Raw genomic sequence first — 8,491 nt, forward strand, 5'->3', positions numbered from 1 at the left:
AGCAGTTAAAAGCACTGACTGATCTTGCAGAGGAACTGGTTTGGGTTCCCAGCACCCACATGGCAGCTAACAACTCCAGTTCCAGGGGATCTGACACCCTCTTCTGACCTCCTCCAGCATTGCATGGCACAGGTGCACTTACACGCATGCAGGCAATACACTCAGACACAAAAAATAATAAATTTTTTCTTTACAAAAAAGGGTCAAATTTATTTCAATATTTAGTTTCATTTTTCATTAAAATAATTGGACAATTATTCTAATTAAAATTCATTACCAGAGGTGCAGAAAACATCAGTAAACAATTAAATACTGCAGTAGATAGTTATTGGACCATGCATTTAAAAAGCCATGTTTATTTAATAGGCAAAAAGTCATTTTACCACCTAAAAGAGCTTTAGCTTTGAACTTCTAATAGCCATTTTTTCCATTTCTTTCTTTTTTTATTTTTAAACCTCTGAATGCGTTTATTTAGACTTTTGGACATGTTTCCCTCTGAAAATGATGGGCATTGTGTCATGCCCATGACTACCCCATGACCCACCAGTCCCTGTGGAGGACGATCCCCTGCTAGAAATAAAGAATTGGAGTCAGGTAGCACTGGATCATGGCACAGAGGGGCCGGGCAGCCTTGGGTTGGCAGCATTGTGGGCACAGTCTCAGGCGAGAGATAATGCGCACAGAGTAGAGCCAGGCACAGGGCTGGCAGCCTAGTTTGTCCAGGAAGTTGTCCAGGGCCAGGATGCCCTCCTTCAGGCCTTTGCGCTTGCGTGTTTCGGCGACCACCTGGCTGAGGCAGCTGCTCTTGTAGAAGGGGTCTCCAGGGAGGATCTTCCAGTGGTCGAGTACTGCAGGAACGCCTGGCCGCCATGTTGGAGTACAAGTCCGCGGTGAGACCAAAGGACTTGTTGACCGGCAGGTAGCCCTTGACCACGAACATGAGGGTGCCGGCCACCTGAGACTCCTCAAACATGTGGCCCTGCTTCCTGTCAGAGCACCGTAGGTGCCACCGACCACCTGCTCAGGACACTGGATCTCCAGCAGGTAGATGGGCTCCATGAGGCGGGGCTGTGCAGTCAGCACACTGGCATAGAAGCAAAGGCAAGGTGTGGGAATGATCTGGCCACCACCACAGTGGATGGCATCAGCGTGAGTGGTCACATCATGGACATCAAGGGACACATCATGGACATCGAAGTGCACACCAAGCATGCTCTCCTTGGAGTGCACCTGCCTTGGTGGTCCACTGAAAGTGGAGTGGTATTGCACACCCTTGGTAATGTCAGTGAGGATGTTGGGGCCAGTACCATAGGGCCCAAAGAACCAGACCTTGCAGGCCTCAGCCGCATCCCACTCATAGTTCTCAGCCAGGTTGAGCTTGAGCTCAGAAGCCTTGAGCTTCTGGAGGGCGGGCACCTCACCCTTGTTGATGTCCTCAGCAAGGCCATCAGGGAAGGGCCGGTTGTGTTTGTTGGGGGACTTGGCCAGGCACAGCACATTTGACTCCTCGCTCGCTGTCTCACAGTCCGACACCACCTGGTCTGATTTCGGGGACCGAAGGGTCTGATCAGCTCACAATAGTACTTCTGCTCCTTGACTGGTGAGGGCAGGTGGATGGTGATCCTCTGCAGCAGCACATCCCCTGTGGTAGCCAGCTGCACATCACAGCCTTTAGCAGCAGTTTGCCCTCCTTAACCTTGTCCTCGCTGTCCAGCTTGATGTCCAGCTTCTCAATCAGCTTGGCTGTCTCATCCTTTTTGAAGTTCATGATGGCGTGAAGATGAGGTCAAGGATGAGCTGGCAGAAGATGCACAGTAGCTTCTTGCTGTCGGGGCTATTGGCATTCTTGCTGAACTTGCCATTGGCTGGGTCCAAGTACCGGTCCCCCACAGCCTCTTCATCATGTCCTCTACTTTCTTGGTATGTTCAGGAGGCCCCACCTGGCCCTCACCCTTGGCAGTGAGCTTGGCCACATACATCTCTGCAAACTGCTTCAGGGTGAAAGCCCAGCCATGCAGACTGGAGCCAGAGCCCACTGTGCCCAGGACAGGGTCGATCATGATGTTGCCCATGGGTCCATTCTCACCCTCGCAGTAGGTGAAGATGATGATGATGATGGTCATGTTCTCCACGATGCGCCGGAAGGTCTGGTAGAGTGTCTTAGGCTCCAGCTGCAGCTCCAGCAGTGCACAGTCCTCTTGTTCATCATCAGCACAGGCTTGATGTGCTCAGCAGTGGCCTATTGCAGTACCATCTCCATCTGTATGCAAGCAGCAGACACGCAGTCCACCACCACCAGGACACCATCCATGACTCGCAGGGCAGCAGTCACCTCTGGAGAGAAGTCCACATGGCCCGGGGAGTCGATGAGGTTGATGAGGAAGCCTGACCCATCCTTGCTCTGCTTGATGAAGTTCATGTCATTTTCCAACAGCTCATATAAGAGTGAGATGGCAGTGGACTTGGTGATGCAGTGCTCCTGCTCATCCTTGTGGTTCAGAGGCAATGATGCTTGTCTTACACACCAGCAAGTCTGTCAGTGTGGACTTGCTGTAGTCCACATGTGCAATGACAGGCATGTTCCTGATGTTGGCCTTCTGGTTCATGAAGGCTCCAATCTGATCCACTGTGAAGTTCACTATCTGTGGCCGATGGTGGTGGGTTCTCGCAGGCAAAGGCGAAGACTGAGATGCGCCTACAATGGCGACAACAGCAGAAGAGCCATTTTTTCCATTTCTTGAGATCACTGTTACGCCCAGAAAATTTTTTCAAATTTTTGAGGCTTTATCAGTAATGGAGCATGACTTCACAAGTATGAAATTTAAATTTTTGCTTTGAATCTATATGACTAAAAATTAACAAGACACTACCATATTAGTTAAAAACAAAAGTATTTCCATAATCAGCAAATTATCTGATAAGACATTTAACTATAGTTCTAGTCAGCGTAAGAAACTGATTCCACAGTACTAACAGTGCTTGGCATTCCACAGCAAGCTTTGGGCCATGTTACGCTTCTTAACTCAGCTAGGAAAATGGCAGTTTTCAGAAGTACAAAAGTTAGCCTATCCAGTAGGTGGTGTTCTACATGGTCAAGATAATGAGAATTTGTTATAAAATTAGGTTTAAAAATGCAGAATGGCTTCATAATTACCAGTTGTCTCAAAGGCTAAAGTAAGAAAAATGCAAGTAGACATACTTATTAATATTTCCTTTCAGAAAGTAAGAAATGCTTTATTTCAAGAAATAAGCAATAATGATTTTTAAATTGTGATTAATATATGTATCTCTTTTAAACCAAGGTAAACTTTTCACCTCAGAGAATAATTCTTTTACATCCCTAATGCCCTCTTTCCAGATTTGAGCCCCATCTTAAACCACAATTTGAATAGGATTCATAATCTAGAGCCTTTTTCCTCCGCAGGATGTTTTCCACTTGAATACATAAGCTCCAAAATGGCAAACAACTGTCAATTCTAAACACAAAATTCATTTATATTTCATATAGCTTGAAAGTTATTTCATGTATTTTTGTGCACCTGTGTTTTAACTGCAGCCCATCACAAGCTCAGTGTGGAATTTCTCACTCTTGCCATCATGTCTGCACACAGGGGTCAGATTTTGCAGCAGTAAGGGTTTTGAATTTATAATGCCTGACAGTAGATACCCAAAATCTTCTATTTTCAAGCCTAAAATTACCACATTACTGAGGTCAGGAAATGATTTTTCTATAGAGTCAGATTTAAATTACTAGATAATACTATCATGAAATCAATTGAAACCTTAGTTGAGTCCTTCCAAAGCTGCATAATTTTCCAAATGATTTCTCTCTAGTTGGAGAGCCAGTTCCTTCAATCCATTTTTTATAATCACTTTTTAAATATTTTATTTATTGTTTTTATTTTATGTGTATGTGTGTATTGCCTGCATGTAGGTAAGTGCACCCGTGTCCATAGAAGACAGGAGTGTGTTGGATCCCCTGGAACTGGAGTTACAGACAGTTGTTAGCTGCCATGTGGGTGCTGGGATTCGAACCCAGGTCTTCTGCAAGAACAACCAGTGTTCTTAACTGCTGAGCATCCCTCCAGCCCCCACCATCTCTCTAGCCCCCTTCAATCTGTTTTTAGTCGTTTAGCTTTTAAAACATTTTCTTGATGTTTTTGTTTCTTCTTTTGCTCTTTCTCCCTGGCTTCAATCATCTTGACCAACTTCCAGGATAGAGCAGCACTAGCTAGGAACAATGGCATGAGGGCCAAAATAAGTGTTTTAAGGAAGCCATATGGTTCCTTTGCAGCCCATTCCACAACATACTCAGCCCAAGCCCTTATGTCAAGCGTCTCTTGTGCTCAAGTTGTGATCTCTAATTTTTTTTCCTGGGATTATCAGTGAGCCAATCACAATTTCAGATGACCCTTGGTTGTTGTCTTCTTTAGTTCTACCACATACTTCTGAGAGGTTTAAATTCTGGTGTGCAGCAGAGTTCTCGTCCACAGGGCATATATCTCACATGAACCTCAGTGTCAGCCCCAGAGACAGGCCTCTCATACTTAAGAGTAATAACATTCTTCTGCCACAAGCAGGGGTAGCTCACAACCAGCTGACCAGCCTGCACAACTGCTGGCACTGCAGTGGACCACTGCCACCATCCTGTCTTCGACTCTCCCTCCTTCCTGGAACCTCTGGCTCACTGCGTTCCCACACCTGGGGCATGGCCCTGGCTGCCCTAAGCCTAGGAGGTGCAGGGCTCGAGAACACAGGCCCAGAGGATTTGCCACCTCACAGGGGCTCGCACCCACTCCACCCACTGCCAGCCGCAATAAATAAAATATTTTTTTAAATACTAAATAAAGGGACTGGAGAGATGGCTCTTATTGCTCTTCCAGAGGACCTGGGTTTGGTTTCTGACACCCACGTGGTGGCTAATACCCACCCTTAATTCCAGTTCTAGGAGATCCAATGCCCTCTTCTGGCTTCCATGGGTACCAGGCAAACATGTGCTCTTACATACATTCAAGCAAAACATTCATCCGTATAAAATAAAAATAAACAGAAATTTGTTTTTAAATACTAAAGGCTAGGTGTGGTGGCACATGCCTTTAATCCCAGCACCTCTGTAAGATGGAGGCCAGCCAGGTCTACAAGCAAGTTCCAGGCCAATGAGGCTACAGGGAGTCCCTGTCTCAAAAAACAAACAAACAAGCAAACAAAAAAAACAAAAACAAAAAAAAACTGCAGTTAATTGCCCTGGGTAGGGTGGAGGCTACAGAAGCAAGGATTAGGATAGATCTGGTAGCAGGGTAGGGCTCCCAGGGGCACAGGACTCACAAAATGCACAAGAGGCAGAAATGGTGAGTGGGCCAAGTACATGGGGAACCACAAAACTCAGCCAAAGTGATGGAAACAGGGAGCAGGCTAGAGCAGACCCATGGTAGGGAACCTTGGCTTGCAGGGGCCATACAAATACTAGAGGCTGGGAGCAGGCCAGACCTGACCAAAGGTAGGGCTTCCCAACACATATAGACCAACATGCAGAGGCTGCAGAAGCAGGGAGAGAAAGGAACTGACCTAGAATATGGCACTCAGGCACAGGGTGTGCTCAGGCACAGGGGGCCATACCTTGAAGCAACAGCAACAGAAGTAGGGAGCCACCAGAGGTGTGCTGACTCCTGGACAGTGGCTGTTAAGACAGACCTTAGGTGACTCTCAGAAGAAGACTAGGCATACAGACCACAGCTCTGAATACCGGTCTCACACTGTATTCCAACTTAGGCTACTCCTGAACAAACCCTCCACAAAAGAAGGAAGGTGACTTGAACGAGGAAGGGAGGGAGGGAGGGAAGGAGAGAGGGAGGGCAGAAGGGAAAGAAGGAGGAAGGGAGAGGGAGGGAGGGAGTGAAGAAAGGGAGGAAGAACTCAACCAACAAACTAAGATACAAAAGGCCCAATGCAGAAATAAAAAGAACACACACATATACGCCCCCCCAAAATTAGATATATGTCCTCCAAAAATTACCAATCCCATAGTAATGACAACTTAAAGAAACCTCCAGACAAAGAATTCAAATGAATGATATGTTCAAACAACTCAAAGAAGACTATTGTACTCTAAGAGAACAAAAAGAGCTGAATGAAATAAGTCAATTCAAGATACAGAACTAGAATTTAATAAAAAGATAAACTTGCTAAAGAAAAGTCAAACTGAAATGTTGGCGATGAAAAACTCAATAAGCTAGGTAAAATTTTCAGTGGACGACTTACCAACGGACTATATCATGTGCAGAACAGAGTATCAGTGATCATAGACAAGGTTGAAGAACTGGGTCATTCAGTAAAGGTCAATGAAAAATTGGAAAATTTATGTGAACAGAACATGAGAGAGCTTTGGACTATGACAAAAAGACCAAACTTAAAAATTACACACACAAGCTGGGCATGATGGCACACACCTTTAGTCCCAGCACTCGGGAGGCAGAGGCAGGCTAATCTCTGTGAGTTCAAGGCCAGCCTGGTCCACATAGTGAGTTCTAGGCTACCTGGGGCTACAGGGAGACCCTGTCTCAAAAGACAAAAAAAAAAATTATACACACATGGTACAAGGAAAAGAATTCCATGCCAAAGGGATAAAAGGTATTTTCAAAAACTAGACAAAAATTTCCCAAATCTAGATACATAAATGACCAAGTACAAGGGCATACAGAAAACCAAATAGGACCAAAAAACATGGAATAAAAAAGATACAGTTTGGGGGGGGTGTTTTTGTTTTGGGGGTTTTGTTGTTGTTAATTGGAGTTTTGAGACAGAGTTTCATTATGTAGCCCTGGCTGACCTGGAATGACTGGGCCCACCTCAAACTCTAGACATCTACCTACCTCTGCCTCCCAAGTGCTGAAATTAAATGCATATGGCACCACACCCAGCTTATTTATATTTTAATTACGTGTATGTGTGTGGGCCTATGCGTGGGAGTGCCAGTGCCTATGAAGACCAGAGGCATTGGATCCCCCTGGAGCTGGAGTTACAGGCAGTTGTAAGCTGTTCCATGTGGGTTCTAGGAATCCAACTCAGGTCCTCTGCAAGAACAATATACACTTTTAATCACTGAGCCATCTCTCCAGCCCCAAGAAAGGGCATTGAAAACTAAGAGAGAGCAAGCCACTCACAATGATAGCTGATTATTTAATAGAAACCTTTAAAGCCAGAAAGACTTGGAACACTGTATTCCAAGCTCTGAAAGCTGTCAATCAGACAGCAAACTATCTATCCAGCAAAACTATCTATCATAATTGAAGGAAAATGAAAATTTTCCATGATAAAAACTGACTAAAGAAATTTATGAGTAACCCAGTTTTACAGAAGAAACCGGAAGTAATACTTCAGACTGAAAAGAATAAACACACCAAAGAGATCACAGAGGAAAAATAAACAATACCATGTCAGTCAATCAAAAGATATATAATAAAAAAACACAAAAGAAACAAAATGACAAGAATAAATACACACATGTCAATAACAACTCTTAATATGAGTGGTCTCAGTTCCCTAATAAAAAGAGCCAAACAGAATTAGAAAACAAGGTCCATCATTTTGCTCCCTCCAAGAAACAAACCTTAACATCAAATACCACCTTGGGGTAAAAAAAAAAATGGAAAATGGTATTCTATGGGCTCGCAGGGATCTTGGAGCGCCAGCTGCTGGGCGTGGCACCGGTCTCCCGCCCACCGCTGGGGTGCGGAGGGTCACGCACCGCGTCTCGGGTCCCTGGCTCTCCACCGCTGGGGCGGGTCCCTGTTTTTCACGTTGCTGAGGCTCTCCGCGGCTACCGGGGCTGGCGGCTCTAGAGCACCACTGTCAGCTGCCCGGGTGGGTTCTGTTCCAAACTACCGGGCACTCCCTTGAGGTAGGAGAGATCCGCCGGCCGCCGGATCACGTGGGAAGATGCAGGAACAGTGAAAGCAGAATCTTCACTAGTCATTGTTTACAAAGAGACAGCCCCCTCCGGAGAGATGCAGGATTCAATGATACAGCTTCAGACACAGCTCTGATGCAACTCCGATTTATTAAGGGGAAACCCAGGATATTTATACTGTGGGGGTAGTAGCAAAAGCCTTAATTCATAGGTGCTTTTAGGATGTCCTATTTACATGTGGCGGTGGGCTTCTGCCAGGCTGTCAGACAGTGCCTGATAATCACACAGGAAAACCTGGCAGTTTCAGAGCCAGAAGCCATGTTTCTGTGACGGCTGCTTCAAAGATGAGTCAGGAAGAGAGGCAGGAGGCCCCCTGCTGAAAAGAGGAGTCTTTCCATCAGGCGCCGAGCTCCTTAGAGCTATCCAGACATGGAAGACTGCGACCCTCACAGCAGGATTCCCCAACAATAATCCAGTTCTCCTGGCTGAAGCACAAGTGGGATGTTATGGTATATAAACTGAAGAATACATAGAAGATCTAGCTTAAGGCACAGTGGGTTTAGTTAGGGGTTGATCTCTCTGTGA

At 45.7% G+C, this 8,491-nt stretch overlaps 1 protein-coding gene and 1 pseudogene across 1 annotated transcript; both read right to left on the minus strand.

The window, feature by feature from the left end:
• Positions 1–570: 570 nt before the first annotated feature.
• On the minus strand, positions 571–3,008 carry LOC103745448 (annotated as a pseudogene).
• A 1,104-nt stretch (positions 3,009–4,112) lies between these two features.
• On the minus strand, positions 4,113–7,972 carry LOC115072751 (small integral membrane protein 15-like). Its single transcript, XM_029570535.1, has 2 exons — positions 7,882–7,972; positions 4,113–4,345 (listed from the first exon to the last, which is right to left on the minus strand). The coding sequence occupies exons 1-2, from the start codon at positions 7,970–7,972 to the stop codon at positions 4,113–4,115; spliced, it is 324 nt and encodes a 107-aa protein (XP_029426395.1).
• Positions 7,973–8,491: the final 519 nt, after the last annotated feature.

This window comes from Nannospalax galili, unplaced genomic scaffold (genome assembly GCF_000622305.1).
Source record: "Nannospalax galili isolate Female #2095 unplaced genomic scaffold, S.galili_v1.0 scaffold403, whole genome shotgun sequence".
In the NCBI taxonomy this organism is placed as follows: domain Eukaryota; kingdom Metazoa; phylum Chordata; class Mammalia; order Rodentia; family Spalacidae; genus Nannospalax; species Nannospalax galili.

What these genes read in the sequence shown, in the direction of transcription:
- LOC115072751 (XM_029570535.1), bottom strand. Translation starts at nt 7,972, where the DNA reads ATGACTAGTGAAGATTCTGCTTTCACTGTTCCTGCATCTTCCCACGTG. An exon ending in CTACCTCAAGGGAGTGCCCG is followed by an intron (nt 4,346 to 7,881) that starts GTAGTTTGGAAC and finishes TCACAACTTGAG; the next exon opens with CACAAGAGACGCTTGACATA.